We start from the raw sequence: 21533 nt of genomic DNA, 5'->3' as shown, positions 1-21533 counted from the left end.
TGGGCGTTCGGATCGCACGTGCACCCGCTAGGGTCTGCGGATTACAGAACTTGCAGGTTTGCTTACACACTTGGCATCTTTGATTCCCTGATGATATCCACGTTCTGCTGCTCAAGAGCCGTGGCTCTTGAGCGAGACATCTTCCCGACCCGCAACGAGTTACGGCGTTGACCACGGGGCCGGAGGCTCGCTGCTGGACATTCGTAAGGCCCAGAGTGATATGCGCCCGGCGGCCTTTGTGCACCGTGATTGTGGTGGCCTTTTTGCAAGGATCAAGATGTTACGACCTCAGCATCCCTTGCCCCGGCAATCTCAACCCAACCTTTCGCTTATTTGGAAGCCGACTTAGTATTGCAAACCCCGTAGCAAAGAAAAATCTTGCCAGGTTTCTGCCCGGAAGCCACAGAATTCCTGAGTGATCCCGGTATCTTTTCCGAGATCCTGGCTCGGGTACCCGGAAAAATTTAGTCTTGCCGCTCCAAAAAAAAAGTTAATTGCTGGTACTCTCGGCCTGATGAAGCTTCGATTCTTCGAGGAGGGCCGTCATGGAGCGTAGTGTGGTGGCCTCAAACAGTTTGAGCAGTGGGACCGCCACGCGCCAGCGCCGCCGGATGGCGTTGCGGAGGGTCACGAGCGTGGTAGAGTTGCCGCCGAGGCAGAAGAAGTCGGTGTCTGGGGTGCAACCAGCGCATGTCGCATCCTGACCGACAGAGCTTGGCAGGACGTCCATCCAGACCGACAGCAGCTCCTGCTCCGTGTCCGACAGCTGGGACTCGGGACTGTCGCCGGTGGCTCCGGTGGGGACCGCGACTGGAAGTTGGATCTGGTCCAGGGCAGCACGGTCAAGCTTCCCGCTCGTCGTGGTTGGGAGTTTCTCCAGGGGCAGGATGGCGGCAGGACACATGTACCCGGGCAGGGGCAGAGACGATCTCAAAGCTGCGAGGAAGGCAGCATCGGCCGCTGCGGATTCCTGCTTGCTTCCCGCGCCGACGGCAAAAGAGACGAGGGTCTTCTCCTCGCCGGCCCCGCGAACGGTGGTGACGGCGTGGGAAACCCTGCCTGCGGCGGACTTGACTATGACCGACGAGATTTCGTCGAGCTCAATGCGGAAGCCTCGAATCTTCACCTGTGAGTCGTCCTTGATCCGACCGAGGACGACCAGCGAGCCGTCTCCCGGGCGCAAGAAGCCCGAGTCTCCGGTGCGGTACATTTTCGTGTTGCCGGGACCAAAGGTATCAGCTACAAAGGCTGTCTGGGTCAGGTCAGGTCGAGCCAGGTATCCGAGGCCAACACCGTCCCCGGCGATGTAAATCTCTCCCGAACAGCCAGGGGGGACGGGCCTGGCCGCCTCGTCGAGGACGTAGACACGGACGTTGGGAAAGGCGGGACCGGCAGGGAACAAGCCGCCTTTCTCGTCGTCTTGCCTGCCGCCAAACTCGAGGCGGCCAATGTTGCTGATCATGCAGGTCTCGGTGGGGCCGTACATGTTAAAGACGCGAAGCTTGCCCCCTGCATCTTCCAAATCTCTGAACTTGGCGGCTATCTGCGGCGTGAAGGGCTCGCCGCCGACCACCGCGGTCTGCAAATGTCGACACCAGTCCAACCTCTCGTGCGCGCCGTCGTCATCGCCATCGGCGGCATCGGGAGCGTCGTCTCTGACCTGGAAAAGCTGCATGAACTCGGTCTGCGTGCCCGTCATGACGGTGACCTTTTCCGCCTTCATGAGGAGAGCGAGCGCGGCCGGGTCGGCTCTTTGGGCGCGAGAGGCAATCACCAGCCGGCTGCCCGTGCCAAGGCAGGAGAAGATCTGAACAAGAGAATTGTCGAACCCTTGGGAACTCTGCTGCAGGACCGACTCGCCGCCGGGGCGTAGGCCAAGGGCATGCGAGATGGAGGCAGTGATGGCAACGTAGTTTCCTTGCGTCAGCACAGCGCCCTTGGGCGTCCCTGTCGTACCGCTGGTGTATATGATCATGGCGGGCGCATGGGCTTTTGAAGTGTTGGCAACTTCTGCTCGCGACCAAGAGACCACTGAAGATGTATCCACACCTTGGAGCTTAGGGTCGGAGGATCTGGTCAACAGCCAGGATGCCATCTCAGCTGTACTGCTGTGATGGAGGATGACGCTAGGTTTGCAGTCGCCCACCATGACAGCCATTCTCTCCCTGTGGTTTCTTGGGTCGATGGGCACGCAAACCCCGGCCACTCTGAGGACGGCAAGAAGCGCGGCGACGTAATCTGCCGAAGGCTCAAAGAGTAACACACAGACAAAGTCTCCATCTTCCGAAGCAGTCTTTGTTTTCAAAAGTAATTCGCAGATGCTGTCCACCTTCCGCATCAGTTCGTAGTACGTCAAAGTCTGGTCTCCATCCGTTATCGCGGGTGCGTCGCGATGCTCGACCGCTGCCTTGTCTATTTGTCGGGAAATTGTCGGTGCCCAGGCTGGAGGTTCGGTAAGGTTTGGTGGTGGAGCAGAAAGGGTGGATGTGAGGGCGGGCGAGTTGTCAAAAATTTCAAAATTGTCGACGGCCATGTGCGGGTCCCGGCTGGCCGCCTCAAGCAGCCGACAGTAGGACTCGAGGACAGCCTTGGCGGCGTCGGTTGAGTAGAGCGACTCCTGCATGACCACTTCGACCAACGAATCGCCGTGGGGAGATTCGCTGATGTTGACGCACAGATCGTACGGGTTCCTGCTGCCGTGCGACCGGACATACTTCACCTGGCACCCGCCAACGTCACCATGAGATAGCGCGCCTAGGCGGTAGTTGATGACGACTTGGAAGACAGGGCTGTGCCGTGAGGTGCGCGGGACTTTGAGCTGGTCTATCAGCGCGTCGAATGGGACGCCGGCATGCGAAAGGGCCGCGATTGCCTTGGCGGAGGCGCGCTTGCAAAGGGCAGAGAATGTGTCTTGGCTCCGATCGCCGCTGGGAGAAACGGACAGGACCAGAGGTGCAAAGTTGATGAAGAAACCTGCAGTGCCGGAAAAGTCGGGCTCGCCCTCGCTGCTGCCCGTGCCGCGCCCAGAGTCGCAGATGCCAATGCAAACCTCATCCATGCGCGAGAGGCGGCTGACGAGCGTTGCCAAAACGCCCAGGTGAAAATGGAATGGGGTTATGTTCAGCGAGCTGCTCGTTTGCCGGACGCGAGAGACGAGCGCGCCCGCGAGCATGCGCTCGGCAATGACGCTCGCGTAGCTGTTGGTGGGCTTTCGGGTCGAGGCTCGAGCCATGGGGAATAGTGGTATAGGGGTGCCGTCTCTGTTGCCTAGTTCCTGGGCCCAAAACCGAATGTCGTCGGCATAGTGCCCCTTGTCGACAAGATGGCGTTGGCGAACTGCAAAGTCGGCGTACTGAAGGGGTGGGTGAGACAGTGCCGATGCCTGACCTCGATCAAGTTCGTATTCCCGGAACAGGTCGCGCAAAAGTATGATCCAGGTCATACCATCCATCACGATATGGTGGCTGCCGATGATGAAGCCGTGTCGGTCGTGAGCCAGCGAGATCAGCGTGACGCCGGTGCAGACCCCGCCTTCAAGGTCCCAGTGACGCTCCTTGACGGCTTTGAACTCGCAGTCTAGAACCGCAGCTTGTTCGTCAAAGCCTCCCTTGGCGTCTACGAAGCGGAAAAAGCAGGCCGAAACGGTCCTCACGGCCTGCATCGGCAGATCTGTATCAGGATCCGTGTAGAAGGAGGTCCTGAGGATCTCGTGGCGTCTGGTGATCTTTTCAAACGCCCTCTGCAGCCTTTTGGGGTCTAGAGGCCCATGAATCTCGTACATGGCCGTCTCGTTGTATGTCGTCGCGTCCTCGAGAAACTGGTGCATGAACCACAAGCGTTCCTGGCCGAACGACATACGAACGGCCCGTTGGACAGTATAGAGTCGCCGTGAAGGCGTCTTTTCCTTGCCATTCTCGAGATCAACAACAAGATCGTCAGTCTCCGAGTCTAGAGTTTGAGGCGATTGTGTCCCGGGCGAATTTGTCAAGGGCGTCAGAGCCAAGGGTGAGTTTTCAAGGTCTGTACTTTTTGTCTTTGGCGTGGATGAGTCTGAAGGCGAGGAATTTTCCAGGACCGACGTTTCTTGGTAGCATCGAGGCGTCGGATTCACGGGGGCAGCAGCCTCGTCTTGCTCACCTGCGACAGTAGCAGGTGCTCCGTTGGGCGTGTTGGCCCTCCCTCCGGAGGTTCGGATCTTTGACAGCACGCTGGTCGCAGAGGACGAGCAGATGGATTCACCGGTCGCGCCCCCAAGAATCTGCACTACCGAGATCTCTGCCCCGACGGTGTTGCGCAGCCACGAGCCGACCTCCATGGCGAGCAACGAATCGATGCCGAGACTGACCAGTGACGCCTCCATGTTGACGGAGCCGGATTGAAGCTGCAACAGACCCTCGAGCCTCTGGGCCAGTGCCGCCTTGATCTTGGCGACCAGTGTCGCCTCCTCGGTGGCTGCCGAGGCGGTTGCCAGTGCGGCACGGAGGTCGTCGAGCGGCGAAGAATCCAATGACAGTTCGCTATTGCCAGCAGCAGCAGGAGACGCACCATGACCCACGATAGCTGTGCTTGCCTTGTCTTTGACCAAGAAGGAGAAGCGCGGCTCGTCTGCCCAGAACGGCCGGTCAGCCTCGTTGCGGATTACTTTTAGACCAGTGATAATCTCCGTATCGCCGCCGAAAGCCTCCTGACTGGCGCGGCCGGCGACGATCGCCTCTGCAAACATGACGTGGATGTCCTCCTCTGACAGGGCGACTATCTTCATGCTGCGCAGGTTTCGGTGGACAGATGCGGCCTGGCGCGCCGCATAGCCCAGTTCCGAGATGAGCCCGATGTCGAGGACGGAGCCAGCCAGACCCCTGCGTCTGCGGTCTGCAGCAAGGGATGCCATGAAGAGGTTTGCCATGTGGTAGTTGGACTGGCCCGGGGTACCAATAACGCTGCCGGTAGAGCCGGTCATGATGAAAAAGTCGAGGGGGCCGCTTTCTCTCTCGAGCTGCGCGACGGCCCGCTCGAGGTTTAGACTGCCATCTGCCTTGGGCCTGAGCGCCGCGGCTACCTGTTTGGCGCTAAGGCTGCTGAAAAGACCGTCATCAAGCACCATGGCACCGTTGAAGACGCCGGCGAGGGATGGCATGAATTCGCTATCCCTGATGTAGTTGATTGTCTGCTGAACGCTGGTAAAGTCGCCAACGTCCATAGTGCGCACAACTACTTTGGCCTCGTACTTGTCGGCCATATCCCGGACAAAGTCGTCACCGACGTGGGGGTTACGGCTCGTAAGCACGAGGTATTTCGCGCCGCCCTGACGTATCATCCAGCTGGCTAGAGTGAGGCCGACCTCCCCTGTGAGTCCGACCAGGAGGTAGGTTCGGTCGGGACGGAACAGGTCGCTCTCAACCAAGGGCTGGACACGGCAGGCGAGTGTGGCATACTCCTGTGATTGCTCCCTGTTTGGTCGGGTAAGGCGGGATCAAGTCAGCGAACTCGTCATAGTTTATTCTGGCCCTACTGTAGTTGTAGAAAAGAAAGAATGTCCTTGGATAGGGGAGGGGTCGGCCAATAGGACAGGCAAACGCAAACGCAGGAGTATACAAGGAAGCAGGAAAACAAAAAGCAGCTTACCTTGGCGCTCTATTCACTTGCCAGTCCAGCACTGGAATCAAGATCGACCGGCCAACAACCAATTGCTCAACATCATCGAGAGTGTGCCTTCTGGTAACAGCGGACATGGCATCGTCGGCCGTCCCACTGGCACCGTGTTGTACGGCGGATGCTAAAGCGAGGGCATCAGAGAGATGTTGAGTCGTAACGCCCTGATAGTATTCCCACTCGGACAGTCCAGGGGGGCTGAAAATTGGACCGCAGACGACCTTGTCGACATTGACGGCTGAGCGGTAGCTGGGTGGTAGTTTTCCAGGCCCTTTGTCAGGGTGGCCCGCCGTGACTACAGCACTGACCCGCCCAGGCAGCGCATCGCGGATCACCCTCGCCGGTATGTTTGGATGCAGCTGCTTTACGCCACAGCAAAGGGAAGGATTCAGCGATGAAGTTGAAGTGTAGAAAATGCGAACGCCCTTGAGAGCGGCCTGGCGTTCAAATATTTGGACGACAGCGGCAGGGAATTCGCCGTGCATCCAAAAGACATGGCCGCGCGGAACCAGGCGTAGCCAGGCAGCTGCCAGCAGCGCGATGCCGATAGATGCGAGGATAGAATATGCATGAATTGATGAATTCCCTTCTTCAGGATCTGCAAGGACTTTGACAAGCTCTTTGGCGGTTTTGTTGCCGCCCTCATCGATTGGGAGCGTGTGGTGGGCAGGGACCCGTACGACCGACGCGTTTAGTGGGAGGAGCGCTAAAACCGGCCTGGATTGGGTCACGCCAAACGCGAGGTACAGGGGCGCTTGCGGGGAGCCGAAGCTGACAACAGGCAGCAGCGTGGAAAGACAAACGTCGATCGCGACATGGTCTGAACTTCCCCACTCGATTTTCGGCCTCGAAAACAACTCAAACCCGCAGTCACCCGAGCCGGGACAACCCTTGACTGTACCAGCCAATTTGGACGAGGGAGATGGCCGCACTTCGACAATGTGCGTCGCCCTGGACACGATTCTGGTAATTGCACGTCGGCCCGAGTTTGTTCGCTCGTTGCGCTCGCGGTCTTGCCGGACGCGCGGGATAAAAAGCTTGTCCCCCAGAAGCCGCAACTCCGTCTCCTCCGTCCAGAAGATCTCGTCGTCTTTCACCACAGTCGGCGTCAAGACCAGCCGAAGCAAGAGTTCCACAAGCATCCTGAGGCTGACACCGCCCAACCTGCTGGACTGTGCCTCCTGGTGCTCCTCGATGTCCACGGCCTGGATCCGCAGGGACCGTTCCTCGGTACGCAAGCCACGTGCCAGGCCGTGAATCATGGACGAGAACGGGTCGGTTGAGTGCGCATTCCGTGTCACGGCGAGGACGCTGGCGGCGCGCGAGAAAAGGCACTGCAACCCGGCCAGCACGGACTCGTCGACGGTGGTCAAGGGCGCTGTCTCGCCGTCCTGAAGCTTAAAGTGAGGTCGGTCTAGTTCAGACAGCAGGAGAATTGTGGCACCCTGGGGCAGAGTTTCAGGGTTGACGCTTTGGATATCAGCGATGAATACTGGTATGCGGCGCATCTCCAACGGCTTAAGCTCGCTCTCCATGTCGTGTGCCAATGCAGCCCCGCCCCCGACGACCACTAACTGCGCCTGGTCGACCAGACCAAGGCCATGACCCAGAGGGTCACGGAGCGCCATGATGTTGTCATCTACAGCCTGCGTCACAAACGAGGTGCAAGTACGCAGCCTGTCGTCCGGCTGATCGCCCTTGAACACATCCAGCCCGGAAAAGCCCGCCTGGCGCAGCTTGGCGTCCCAGGCCTCCTCGCTGAGCAGCGGTCCCCTGCCCATGCGGCACTCATGGTCCTGGGCCTGCCACCACCCGTCCAGCCCGCCCATGATGACCTGGATGCGCGCCAAATGTGCCGTCGGCTCCACGGCGACAAGAAAGCCGCCGGGCTTGAGCAGGGTCCGTATGCGGGCCAGCGCGGCCGAGATGTCGGGGGCGACGTGGATCACGTTCGCGGCGATTACAACGTCGTATTTTACGTCGGCAGAGAAACCCTGGTCCTCGAACGGTAATGTGATGTCCAGCAGCCGGAACGCCATGCGGTCAAGGTCGTGACCTGCATCCTCCACGCGCTTCTTCGCGGCCGGGAAAAACCCCATGGATACGTCAGTAAATGTGTAGGACCCGTGGACGTCGGGACCCACGGCATCCAAAACCGCGAGCATGGTCGCGCCAGTGCCGGCTCCCAGCTCGAGGATGTTGGCATTGGGGAATCGATGGGATATGGCTTTCATATACTGGGACACCTGCCTCTGGGTATTGCGCAGTCCCAAGCCCTCGCGGTAGAACTCGCTCAACATGTCGTCGGCGAAAAGGACCTCCAACATGCCCTTTTCGTTGCGGAACACGGCGCCTATTTCGTCGTTTACCGCCTTGAGAATCCGGAAATCGATCTGGTGTTTGTGCTGTTCGAGCACGGCCTCGATGGTTTCTCTGGTGTCCTGGGCGAGCCACCAGGCCTCGCACGGGTACAGTTGACCGCTTTGCGCCGACGCCAGGAGGTTCTGTGACTGCTCGACAAACAGCTGCTCGTGCGGCTTGAGGTTACTGATGCCAACCCTCTCGGCTTCGGACACGACGGTTTTGCAAACGAACAGGGAGACGCGCTCTGCCGCTTCGATCATGGAGTCCTGGCGTGGATTGAAGTCGATGGGGAACTGGCCTCCGCCGAACAAGACATCGGGCTTCCAGACTGTCGAGCTGAAGAGGAGACGATCGTTGGACGGGTCGGCCCTGTTGAGTGCGGCCAACCGCATGCCCTCGATCTGAACCAGAGGGTAGAACTCACTAGGTCCCCGTCCCGAGATGTACATTGTCACGTCGCCTTCCAGCTTGGTGTGGTCTTCCATGGTTATGTTCGCGTCCGTGACGAGCTCGATTCTGGACGAAGCCCGATCCCAGATGACGGCGCACCGGGCTGGATCCAGCACGATCCTTTCGATCCTCTGCGGCAGAAATGCAGTCCACAGCTTCTCTGTCCTCGGGTCCGCCATTGCCCCCAGCAGTGGTTGAATGCCGGTATCCAGCAGTCCCGGATGCAGCTGGTCGCCCCATCCGTCGAGAAGCTCGGCCGCATCCCACGACGCCTCGCCCGTGGCGACTCTGTGGCAACGTCTCAGGGAGTCGAGACGGCGGAAAACGCCGTCGTACTCGAGGCCCAAGCCCCTCAGGCTGCTGTAAAAAGCTTCGACGTCGACCTGCTTGGTTGCTTTTTCGGGTGCGATGCGAGCAGGGATGACGGGTGCTGCACCCGGAGACGCAGATGTCTCGTCCCCTAGGCTCAGCAGAACAGAGCAGAAGGCCGTTCTGTCCAAAGCGCCAGTGGCGGGCTCTACACAGATGTAGAAGCTGACGTCAGCCTCGATGATGGACGACTGCCCCTCGACGTGCCTCCTCTGAGAAAGCTTGGCAGACGTGACAACCTCGACCGTCTTCCCTCCCTCTGGCACGCACAAAGTCCGCTCCAAACTCAGCCCAAGAGCCTCCACCGACACGAGTTTGTGACCGTTTTCGCCGCAGGAGGCCGCCAGGTGCCGCGACACCTCGAGCAGCATGACAGTGTAACCCATGGCCGGAAACAGCGCGGCGCCCTGAAACGAGTGTCCTCGCAGCCACGGCATGTCCTTGAGGCTGAAGAAGTTGCGCCACCGCGGCTCCCAGTCCGAGTCGTCCGGACACCGCTGGCCGATCAGCGTCTCGCAGAACGACGAGGGGTCGGGACGCAACGGCCCTGGTGCTTGGCGGAGTCGGTGATTCCGGGAAATGCGCGACTCGCGCCAAAGCAACTTCCCGTCGTGGTCCCAAGCGTACGGGGGCACGTCGGACAGTGTCCGGCACCTGCCGCCGCCCTCCTCGTCTGGTTCCCGCTTGGCAAAGTCGACGGCTGCGCTGCTGCCGAACCGACACCACAGAAATCCCAGCGTCTTGGAGATGCTGACGAGGCCATTTTCTCCCCGGTTCAGAGCCCCGCAGTAAGGCAAAGCTTTGGTCCGCCGCAGGTGCGGCTGAATGGACTGGCCGACGGGGCCCTTGAGCGCCGGATGCGGGCCCACCTCGATGGCGGCGTCAAAGGGGCCACCGTTGGTCAGGGCGGTGACGATGGCGTCCTCGAACAGCACGGGCTTCACGAGGTTCTCGATCCAGTATGGGCCGGCAAGTGAGCTGGTGAGCAGCGCTGCCGTGCTGTCGTCGCCCTTCCGACTCGCCCAGTATCTGTTCGCGAGGCCGTCGACGCTTGAGACCCAGACGCAGTCCCTGCGCGCGGGCAACCTCGGCTTGATCCCGCAAGCCCTGAGGGAAGCTAGATATGCCTCGGCGCAAGCTTCCATGTGGGGCGAGTGGTAGGCCTTGTCGGTCTTGAGCGTCCGAGCTGTCGTGTTCTGCGCCTTCAGGACCGCTTCTGCTTCGGCCACCGCGTCGGCATCTCCCGACAAGGTCACGCTGGATGGCGAATTCTTGGCGGCCCGCCACAGCCTGCCCCTGAACCTTTCGTCTTGGCAAAAGCGCGCCGCCGCATCCCACGACAGGCCCACGGCTATCATGGCGCCGTTGTCTCTGGCTAACTGGGAAGCGTGCAAGCCCCGGTAGTAGGCGATGCGCACGGCGTCCTCCAGCGACAGGAACCCCGCCGCGTACAAGGCCGCCATTTCACCCGACGAATGGCCCACCACGGCGGTGAAGCGGATGCCTTTGGACGCCAGCACGTCGACGAGGCCGATCTCGACAGCTGTGGTGGCGGGCTGCGCGAGCATCGCTTCCGACATGCGGCTGCCCTCTTGACCCGTTTTGAGGAGCTCCGCCTTGAGGGACCAAGCCGGTGGGTCGGGGACGGTGGCCAGCGCAACTTCACATGCCTCGATGGACCTGCGAAATACGGGATCGTGCAAGATAAGCTCTCGCCCCATGGCTGGCCACTGCGCCCCCTGACCGGTGAAAACTCCAAGCAGCCCGAGGCCCTCCGACGGCGAGACGAGAGGCTGCGCAGGGACGGTGGTGCATTCCACCGACTTGTCGACCGCTGCTTTCCGCAAGGCCGCTTGCAGCTCGTCCTTGGATGTGCCACAGATTGCCAGCCGCACGGGGAAGTGAGTCTTGCGGGCCATGAGGGTCCAGGCCAGATCTGTCAGGTTCACGTCTTCGTTCTGGTCGAGGTAGGTGGCCAACCGCTGCGCGTAGGTCCGCAGCGACTTTTCGCTGTGGGCGCTAAGCAAGAGCTGCGTCGGCGACGGCAACGGTGGCGGGCGATGTTTTTCTTGCTGCAGAGTCGCATTGTCCGCGGTGCCGGCGTCAAACCCCTCGACGATAACGTGCGCGTTGGTCCCGCCAAACCCGAAGCTGTTGACGCTTGCGCGCCTCGTTCCGTCCGGACCTCCAGAGTCGGGCCAAGCCAAGGCCTTGGTCGGCACGCGCAGTCGGTGGCTGAATTGGATTATTTTCGGGTTGAGCTTCACAAAGTGCTTGTTGGGAGGCACCACGCCGTGCTTCATGGCCAACAGCACCTTGATGATGCCCGCCAGGCCTGCGCACCCTTCCAAGTGGCCCAGCACGGTTTTGACAGAGCCGACGAGCAGCTGCCGCCCGCCGCCGTTTTCTTGGTCGTCGGCTCTGACCCCGCCACTGCCGGCCGAGAAGAAAGCGTCAAAGACACCGCGGGCCTCGACTGGGTCGCCAGCTTGCGTACCCGTACCGTGACTGTATCGGAGGCCTTGACGTTAGCAGCACAGGGCGAGCGGCACAATCATCCATAGGAGGCTGCAGAAAGAAACAGAAAAGATGAAACTTGGATCAAACTCGCTGGTTATGCAACTTACGCTTCGAAATACTGGCATCGGTCCTCGGGTTTGAGCGGGTCGAGACCAGCCGACACGTACACGTCTCTTATGAGCTGCGCCTGAGACCGAAAACAAGGCATGGTAATCCCCGGCGTGCGCCCATCCGAGCTGACACCCGAGGCCCTGATGACGCCGTGCACAGGATCGCCGTCCGCCAGGGCCCTGCCGAGCGGCTTCAGGAAGAGCGCGGCGGCGCCTTCGCCCCTCGCATACCCATCCGCGCTCGAATCCCACATCCGGCAGTGGCCGGTGGGCGACAGCATGTGTAGTTTCGACTCGCTGATAAACATGTCGGGGCTGGAGATGACGCAGGACCCGGCCACGACGGCGGTGTCGGCCCCGCCCGTCCGGAGGTCCTGGCACGCGAGGTGCAGCGCGACCAGGGATGAGGAGCAGGCGGTATCCAGGCAGACGGACGGGCCGCGCAGGTCGAAGAAGTGGGATATGCGGTTCGCCAAGACGGCGCGCGAGGTGCCCGAGGCCATATAGCTCGACACGTCCTCGACGTCGCGGGCCGGGAGCTCAGCATAGTCGGACGTCATGGCGCCCACGTACACGGCGCACTTGGTCCCCTTGATCCTGTCCAGCGGCAGCCCGGCACTCTCGCTCGCCTCGTACACCGTCTCGAGCAGGATGCGCTGCTGAGGGTCCATGGCTTCCGCCTCCAGCGGGCTGATGCCGAAGAAGGACGCGTCGAAAAGCGCCGGGTCCTGGTCTTCCGAGAGAAAGTACGCCTTGCCGACGGGCGTGCGCCCGTGCCTGTCTCCGTCCGGGTGGTAGAACTTACGCAGGTTCATCCGACCTGCCGGGGGCTCGCGCGAGAGGTCGGCCGCCTCGTCGGAGCCTGCATCCTTGAGGATGCTCCACAGCCGGGCCGGTGTGTCGGCGCCGCCGGGGAAGCGGTTTGCCAAGCCGATGACGGCAATCGGCTCAATCATGGTTGCAGCGGCTAGATTGGTGATGGTGCTACGTTCGTCGTGAGGGGCTGAATGATTTGGAGCCCGAGTTGAGGGGCTTGTGGTGGCTTGCAATAGGGTGCTACTTCCAACAGAGACTGTTCAACAGGGCAGGTGTTGGCTTTGAAGTGTTGAGTGATTCAAACAGGTATTTTTAGTACAGTCACTTGGAAATCAATCATCGGCTCCGACGTGACGGCCTGATCAAGTTTCAATATTTGCAGTATATATAAGTTAAATTCCCTGGTATCTGACTCGGGCCTTTGAATGAACAAATCACCAGAGAGTGGTGTATGGTCACGACTCATATTGCATGGCGCGCACTGAGTTGCAACTGCTACCATGGCAAAAGTTGAGATGATGGCTAAGGCATGAACTGGTCTAGCCTCGATTTTGGATCAATCGCAAAGTTATATCTTTGGTGGGAAAATGAACACTAACAAAGTCTCCAAGTCATCCACATAGTCTTTGGAGCTGGACAATGCAGTAAGCACACTAGACAGGCGCTTCCACGCCATTCTTATGGAATACTAATGGGCCACTGAGAACCAGGAAAAAAAAAGGGTGTTTTCTTTTCGCAACATAATTCTGTTCAACTCTGTCCATTTTGCAAGGATATCATAGTTCTATTCATAATTCTGTGACATTTCAATCCTGGACGCAACCGGCCACGTAGTCACGTTGAAATACGGTGGGGCTCTCTGATGATCGTGTTGACCTCTGTGTTTGATACACACAGACCTTGGTATGCTCGAGCAACACTCTGCTGGGTCTATGTTCGAAATACCAGCATATATCCTATCCCTTAGTAGTTGGCGCATCCTCGTTACACCATGTTTGCAAGTAACAATAGAGTGATATTCGGCCCGTCACTGATTATTATCATGAATCTAGGCGAATCGAGTCAGTATATGGATACATTTGGTGTTTCTCAACTCGTAGTTGATTGACATTTATTTCAAGTCTCAAGCTTGATTCGGGCGACAACGCCGTAATCAAAATTCAGTGCGCGTTTCATGGCGGTACGGGACACATTCCCTTCCCCTACCTGGTTCCCACATCCCCAGCACGCGTCATGAACTTAAAGTTTAAATGGACAATAAACATCGATATTTATACTGGCACATGAGAAATAGAAGCGACTGTTTTATCTTGTTTTTTCTCTTTAGCCACAATAGGTTTAGTGCGTCAGAACCCACGAGAAAAAGGTGACAAAAATGCAGTGCAAATATGACGAACCGATTTACGTCGAAACAAAGTCACATGAAAATGTAAGTAGACCCAAAGTAAAACAAAACCAGCTGATACGATGCACTCATTCAGACAAGGCGTCCTCCACCTCGCCTTAGCCGTTACACCACCCAACCTTCCCAACCTGTCCGTTTACAGGTTTAGTGATCAGTTCGCCCCCTGAATTTAACCTTGCCTGAGGCTTTATTCTCCTCCAGAACAACATTAGAGGGAATTGAGCTTGTTGCCGTCCGATGCTTAAAATAAATCCATCATTAAGCATACAATACTAGCCACCTTGATCATCCACCCAAGCAAATTGCCATCTCATTGACTTCTTTTCCCCATTCCCAAACAATTATCGATAAAACAGATCCTTATTGTCTTATACGACAAGCGCTACACAAACAAGCCACAACGAGAAAATAAAAATCCCAGAGCAAACAGGTCAACGAAGAAACAAAGCCAACGTCAGCAGAGATGGCCGCAATACCGCCCACGCGCTCGGCGCTAGTCGTCTCGGGACCGGGCCAGTTAGACCTGGTGACGCAGCCGATGCCCGAACCCGGCCCAGGCCAGGTCCTGGTGCGCGTGGCATGCGTCGCCTTGAACCCATCCGACGCCAAGATGGTGAATGCCGGCGTCCCCCTGGGCTCCGTAGCAGGGCTGGACTTTGCGGGTGTCGTGGTCGCCGTCGGTCCCCCTGCTGGTTCGTTCCCAGCTACAAACGGCCAGGATGACCCTCCGAAAGAGGAGCACGGTCGTCAGATCACGATCGGCTCTCGCGTCTGCAGCCTCGCCTTTGGCTACAACAAGGACGGCGGCCTCACGGGCGGGTTTGCAGACTACGTGCTGGCAGAGGCGCATCTCCTGGTGCCGGTGCCTGACGGCATGGCGCTCGATGAGACGGCCACGCTGCCGGTTGGCTTGATCACGGGCGGCATGGTGCTTTTCCACGAGCTGGGTCTGGACGCGACGGAGAGGGCGATGCATGATAGCGACCTGGCGGAGGAGGAGGAGGAGGAGGAGAAGAAGAAGAAGGACATTCTAGACCACCAAGACCGCCGCACGGCGCTGGTGTACGGGGGCAGCACGGCCTCGGGGCTGATCATGATCCAGTTGTTGAAGCAGCAAGTCACCAACTCGTCCATGCGATTGAAAACCTTCTTTGAGCTGACATTTATTTCTCGTTCCACAAAAGTGCCGGGTTTGACCCGATCGCCGTGTGCTCCCCCAGCAACTTCCAACTCGTCAAATCGGCCGGTGCGACGGCGGTATTTGACTACCGCGCGGGGCCCGAAGACTGCGCGGCCGAGATCCGCACGCACACACGAGACCGGCTGCAGCTGGCCATCGACTGCATCACCAGCCCGGACTCGATGCGGGTGTGCTACGGCGCGCTCCGGCCGGCGCCGTCGCTATCAGGACGAGGCCGGGACGACGGCGCCGGGCTAGCGGTGGTGGGCGACTCGCGCTACGTGGCGCTCGACAGCTTCCCGGCCTCGGGCCACACGCGCCGCGCCGTCAGGCCGTCCTGGGTCTTTGCCATGTCGGGCTTCGGCAAGCCCGTCGACTGGACGGGGCCCTACAGGTGCGAGGCCCTGCCGGACCACCGCGAGTTCGCCGCGCGGTGGATGCGCGAGGTGGTCCCGCGGCTGCTGGAGCAGGGCGCCGTGAAGCCCCTGGCCAGGACCAGGGTGCTGGGCAGATCGCTGGTCGATGTGCGTGGTGGGTTGCGGTTGCTGAGCGAGGGGCGGGTGTCGGGTGAAAAGCTTGTTTGTGTTTTGGGTGCTTGAGAGACGTCATGTGGTAGATTGAGACGGCCGACTACATGTCGGTCTGCGCGTTGGCTGATGTGGTAATTGCAAACAAGTCTTTTGTAGTTGACACCGACTTAGAAGTTCAGTTTGTAGTACCTACTTGATGTCATTGACAGTAAAGAAAACTGGAGCCGGCTGCCGGCAAGTGATTGATGTGATTCACACTAATTGAACCCACGCGCAAGTGCCAATTTGAACTTTACTCGTTTTTATTAAAGTTGCTGGTTAATCTCGATGTACTGCAAAATGCAAAACCGCACGCGGCATAAGAGGTCTCAGACCCTAGTGCTGAGTCTCTCCAAATAAATAAATGCAGGGTTGAATCCAAACCATGATTATAGAGAAGAAATAGGGACAAGTTACAACTAGCAAAGAAGTGGTGAGGTAGATACTGACAGACAGGAAAAAAAAAACAATCTATAGTCCACAAGACATTAACAAAAGAAATAACAAAGACAAAAATCACACCTTTCCACAATTGTCAATACACCATCACTTGCTCCCCCAGATCACGGGTACTTTGTCGGCAGGGCGTGGTGGAAACGAAACACGTTGCCGGGGTCGTACTGGTTTTTGAGCTTCGCAAGGCGAGGCAGCTTGCGGGCGCCGTAGATGTCCTCAAGCCTCTCGTCGCCGTGGGCATAGTTGACGTAAACAGCCGGGCCGGCGCCCTCGTAACCACCGGTTTCCGACAGGTCCTTCCTCAGCTCGGCGCCCAGACGGTCCGCGACCTTTTCGACCGGGTTTCCGGGCCGGTCCCATCGCATCTGGATCAGGACGTAGGTGGAGGCGTCGCGCCAGGGGTAGGCGGTCGCGTCGTCCGGGACGGCGACCGTGGCCTGCGTGGGCCAGGTCTCGTAGAGGATGGCAGAGGCGCGGGCGGCGGGTTCGGCGGCGTAGAAACGCGCCATCTTGGCAAAGGTGGAGCGCCAGGCGGACGAGTCGAGGTTGCGCAGCCCCACGCCGTAGATGTCGTAGATCTGGTTCGGGGTGCAGACGGCGTCGGTCGTGCCGAAAGTGGCGACGCGCGGGAGCGTCGCGTACGTCGCCTCGGTGACCTCGGCATGGCGCGGGCCGATGTCGAGGATGGGCTTTATGGCGGCCAGGGCCTCGTCACGGGGTCCGAGCCAGGTCAGGGTCGCGATGAGCTGCGGCTCGTTGCGACTATCGTTGTAGCTGACGAGGCTCGCGATGGTGAGCTGCGGCGGTACTTCCATGCTGGTCACCACGTCAAAGTAGCTGGCGTTCTTTTCGGCCGAAAAGATCAGGTCGACGTTGGTCCACACGCCGCCGGCGTACAGAGGCTTGAGCCTGTACGTGGCCGAGACGACCACGCCAAAGTTCTGCCCCGCCCCACGCAGACCCCAGAACAAATCCTTGTTTTCTTTGTCTGACACGGTCAGAGTGCGGCCGTCCGCCGTTACCACTTTTGCCGACTCGAGGGCGTCAATCATCAGGCCGTCGAGGCCGTTGAGGCGACCGATGCCGCCTCCCAGCGTGGCTCCGATCATACCGACGCAGGAGCAGGTGCCAGTGGCTATATTATGAATGTTAGTCGAATCAAATCCATTTTTTGAGTTTCTTTTTGCGGCAGCGGAGGCTTGACTTACGGACTTGGAAGCCGGCCTCGTACAAGGGAGTAAAGATGTCGCGGAACCGCACACCGGGACCCACTGTCAGAGTAGCGGCTTTGGAGTCGATTTTGAATTTGTTGAGCAGGCTGAGATCGATGGCAACGCCGTTCTTCAGCTTGCCCAGCGTGGTTCCGTAGCCATGACGACCTCCGGTGGCAAGGAAGGGGATTTTGAACTTGGCAGCCAGTTTCACCTATGAAAAAAAAAAAAAAATCGATTTTAACAAGTCAGTTTATTCCAACCCGCGGTAGATAACATCAGAGCGTCAATAAGGCAGACTTACACCCGATTCGACGTCTTTTTCGGTAGATGGAGAAACCGAGACCCTAAATGTAGGGGGAGCGTAAATATCCCACCTCTCCGTGACGTTGTCAAACCACTCCTGGCCTTGAAATGATATCACTGTGCGAGGGACAAAAAGTCCTCTGGCTTGCTGCACGAATACATTTGTCAGGCTGTCGTTGGACCAGTTTGACTCCTCCCGGCGGTAAGTAACCGATCCCAGAGCGCCGCTGCCGAGCCCAAGGCTGCCGAGAAGAATGACGGAGGAAAGCGTAATGACCATGTTTCTTCAAGTGTCAAACAGCGCGCTCGAATATTTCTCAGGGTGTTGGCTTGTTAGGCTGATGATCTGAAAACTCCCCCAAAAAAAAAAGCTCTCCATAGTTGTCGCCAGCTCGCAGCCTTTTTATACACAGCAAGGGACCAAAAGTCCTCATAGCTCTAGGCAGCCAACACAAGTTCCAATGCCATTCCGCCTCGCATCTTGGTCCGTCACCGACCTCACGGTCTGCTGATGCCAGCTGGGCCAGGTTCTTCCGTATCAGCTCTGACATGTTCCTCACCGGGAGCCTATGACAGCTTCTAATCTCGGCCTCCCTCCCTCGAGATTGAGCAGCTGAGATTCGGATATCCTGGCAGGAAAAGGCTGACAATCTCGGCGAAAAAAAGGCGGCATGGCTGTGCGGCTCAATCAAACTAGTGATCCGTCATGAGGCTGTGAGTCAGTTGGATGGAGAGAGCATGTACCAACGATGGCAGGAAATACGGAGGTACGTGGCCTTGTGAAGTAAGAAGGAACCTGAGTCTGGGGTTTCCATCTCGTGATGACCGGAAAGAGCCAACAGATGGATGTTTCCATGATGTCTACATGGAGCAAATCCGCGGCTATTCGGTTGAAACAAGTCACATGCAGACCAAAAAAAGGGTACAAGCAAAAGGTAGGATTGGGTTCCTGACAAAGGGGCAGCAAGGTGAGGGAGGGTCGGGAAGGGAGGTGGAACAGCTAGCTCCAAAGGGCTCAGCGGTTAATAGTTACTTGGAATCTCACCTCTGATTTGCTGTTTTGTTTTTCTCCGGCTCACCTAGCGGCTCAGCCCTACGTGAGATGAGCCTAAAGGATCAGACATTAAGGACTCGTGTGGAACAAACGAGTGGCGGCAGGAGCTTCGTGCCTGGCTGGATCCTTCAGCCGCCTCATCTTTGGCCCTGCGCCGCTCTACTTGTCCTGTTTGGCGAAGCGGATAAGGCACGAAAAACCTTTGCCTGGAATACTAGCTGTAGCCGCAGCTGCAAGCAATCGTGTCCGTATGTGTGCTCTACCGTGTCGTCCCTGCCGACGTGGTCGACGCGCGCCCGAGGGGAGTTCCCGACGTGCGTTTCCCGGTTGTCCCCTGTCCCTGCTAGCCCGACCGGTCACCTTTGAGTCGTCTCCTGCCTGGTCTCTGCGTCACAGCAATGAAGCCCAAAAGTGAAGAGTCCTTCCAAGTATGCGACGGCGAGTCCGGGTACGCGGCCCTTGACCCCTGCGTGGGCCTGGTCATTCATAGCCCACAGCTGAGGTGCGAGGAACACCCTAAGCAGTGTATTGGCGGATCTTCCGGGTAGGTGTGCCGCGCGCTCCCGTCAAAGTTCGTCATGGCTTCTAACGCGTCAAGGGCGGCTAAATGCTGTTCTTCCTTTCTCTCCACCGGTGTGGGCGAGTGAGTAGTTCTCAACGGCTCAGAAGCTTCAGAGTCAGCATATACAGGAACAAGTTCGACTGCACTACAGTGCAGTAACCGGTACATTACATGTTTTTGCTTCGCTGACGGCCACAACCTCGGTCTCTGTCTCAAGGCCTGCTGTTGGGCGTGTTGCTGTCCTAAGGAGAGCTTTCAATCAAAGGGCTTGATCAGTAGGGCAAATGTGAGCACCGCGACAATCACCACGACGACAGGTTTGTAACCCGCGCCAATTCATACGCCAAACTAAGGCCAGATTTGAATCACACATGACCGCGAGTCGGGTTTGTTGGTCAGTGTAACTTCCAAGGCGATGAAGTTGTCGCTGATCAGGCCATAAATATCTTTGGGCCGAGTACATCGGCAAGCAATGTGCTCTTGATTGCTTCTGATGATTGTTGGTCGTAAGAGACTAGCTATCGTTTGCTGGGTTTGGAGAGACCTACCTCATGTTGCCAACTCAAACCTGTCAGATCCTTGCTCCCAAGCCTGCGTCAAATCGTTAGTGAACACTGAGCACAAACTCCATCTTGCAACTGTTTCTAGCTTTCTCAATGCCAATGTCGACTCCATCGAGGCGACTCACGCATGTATGTTTGCAGTTCCTCAAATCTTGGCCAGAAACACAAAGTTTGAGACAGTTCAAATACGGGGTCTTGTGCAGCGATGGCCCGCAAAAGAAACTGGCCAAAAGTTCCTGACAGGATGCACAGCAGCGTGTATGCGGCTCCATGCAGTGATTATATCCACCAGCGGGGGCTGTCGAACGCGGTGATGCTTGAGCCGGCAGATAGTCAAAGGCCGAAGTTTGCGGATGGTGGTTTCGAATGTCAAGCTGCCTGCTAGTCTGACCAGAGCGGGAAGCAATAATATGAGATAGCTCGCATTTCAGCATCGTCCTTCGAGTTTTCTTTTTGGCGAAGTTCTTGTTTACAGCTCGGCAAAAGTTGAACAATACAGAGTGAGCCGCAAGTCCGAGAACAAGTCAATCCGAACCGTGCTGTAGACGGCGATTACATGTTGCTCAAGAGTCCACATGACGACCATTGCTATGGCAAACCAAAGTTTCTGTTTACTGCATTTCGCGTCGACAATCAACCTGCGCACATATTTGTCTCACTAACAATTGTGACCGTCCGCCGATTGCAAATCAAAAAAAAAAGAATGCCAACCATGGACACATGCAGAACGGTGAAGACAATTTAGATGCGGCTTCTTTCCTATCGGCCTATCAATGGTCAATCGCAAGTTCTCGAGATAACTATTTTGACGTCGACATGCAGTACCGCATGCATATCCTAAGTTTGCCAGTTCGTTCACCGTCCAACCGGATCGCAACAATCAACAGGCAGAGGACGGGGTAGTTTCAGAACCGTCTAGATACTCTCGGCAATGGGCGGAGTTAGCGGCCATATCACGGCACAAATTGGGGCTTGCGCCCCGAGGCTGCGGTGTGCCCATTCTAGCCTGGTCAGGCTATTGGGAATTTGATTGGGAAGCTGATCAATCTTGCATGGTTCTGTCCGGGGGCTATCATAAAGCCGACGGGATGTTTCCAAAACGGGTTCCATCTTTCTCGAGCCCTTCCACATCTGCAGTCTGCTGCTACCAGGCTGCGTGCGTCAGGTGCACTACATGGGCGTACGGCGACCGACCTAGGATCGCTGAAGTAGATTAATTGCAGGATGGACTTGGCGTCAGACGGAACGGCAGTAGATACCCTTAACCTTAACACGCCATGTGATTGGAGGCCCAAACGAGAGTTCCAAACAAACGTGAGCAAGCACCATCCAGGTATTATAAGGGGCGTCGGAAAAGATGTGAATGAGGCGTGTGCATTTGATGTGATGGTTACACCCACGGCCTGGGGTGACCAGGTTGCGTCGGCGGGATTAAGGCGCTCCTGCGGCGCGGACCGCCTCGAAAACTGATTATGGTGCGGCGCTAACATGGCCAAAAAAAAAAAAAAAAATAAAAAAAAAAAAAAACAAGAAAAGGTTTCCCCCACCCGCCGCCAGGACAACGGTCAAGGTCGTGGGACTCGGGAAACTGAATACTGTGTGCACAGCCATTTTGCGTGGAAACACCAAAAGCGGAATCAAGATAGTCGAGCGAAATTCAATAAAAAAAGGATTAGAGAGATGGTGGTCAGCATAGTGGGGGTAAATAGGGGAATTTTTGCGGGAGACGAATCCAACCGCTTGACTCCGATGTCGGATGATTTTGCATTATGTCGACAGTTTGCATGATTGGAGACGCTCTCTACAGCCTATGCGCTCGCTTCTCCAAATAGTTGAAAGACTGTAACCTGGCGAGAGCATCGGCAAAGAAAGAGAGAGAAAGAAAAATCGGTACAAAAGCAAGAACCCCAGCAAAGGACACCCACCGCACCCAAAGTAAACATCAGCAA

General features: G+C 57.5%; 3 protein-coding genes across 3 annotated transcripts; 1 reads left to right on the top strand and 2 right to left on the bottom strand.

The window, feature by feature from the left end:
* Window positions 1-490: 490 nt before the first annotated feature.
* On the bottom strand, window positions 491-12418 carry PpBr36_02608 (uncharacterized protein; the record flags this gene model as incomplete). Its single annotated transcript, XM_029889787.1, has 3 exons — window positions 491-5447; window positions 5623-11340; window positions 11460-12418. 3 exons carry the CDS (start codon window positions 12416-12418, stop codon window positions 491-493), a joined length of 11634 nt encoding a protein of 3877 aa, XP_029753915.1.
* Window positions 12419-14146: 1728 nt separating this feature from the next.
* Window positions 14147-15462, top strand: PpBr36_02607 (uncharacterized protein; the record flags this gene model as incomplete). Its single annotated transcript, XM_029889786.1, has 2 exons — window positions 14147-14811; window positions 14868-15462. The coding sequence occupies 2 exons, from the start codon at window positions 14147-14149 to the stop codon at window positions 15460-15462; spliced, it is 1260 nt and encodes a 419-aa protein (XP_029753918.1).
* Window positions 15463-15995: 533 nt separating this feature from the next.
* Window positions 15996-17685, bottom strand: PpBr36_02606 (uncharacterized protein; the record flags this gene model as incomplete). The annotated part of the gene is made up of 3 exons (XM_029889785.1): window positions 15996-17023; window positions 17097-17313; window positions 17404-17685. 3 exons carry the CDS (start codon window positions 17683-17685, stop codon window positions 15996-15998), a joined length of 1527 nt encoding a protein of 508 aa, XP_029754477.1.
* Between the last annotated feature and the right edge of the window lie 3848 nt (window positions 17686-21533).

This window comes from Pyricularia pennisetigena, chromosome 3, assembly GCF_004337985.1.
Source record: "Pyricularia pennisetigena strain Br36 chromosome 3, whole genome shotgun sequence".
In the NCBI taxonomy this organism is placed as follows: domain Eukaryota; kingdom Fungi; phylum Ascomycota; class Sordariomycetes; order Magnaporthales; family Pyriculariaceae; genus Pyricularia; species Pyricularia pennisetigena.
This window is presented reverse-complemented; position numbering and strand designations above follow the sequence as displayed.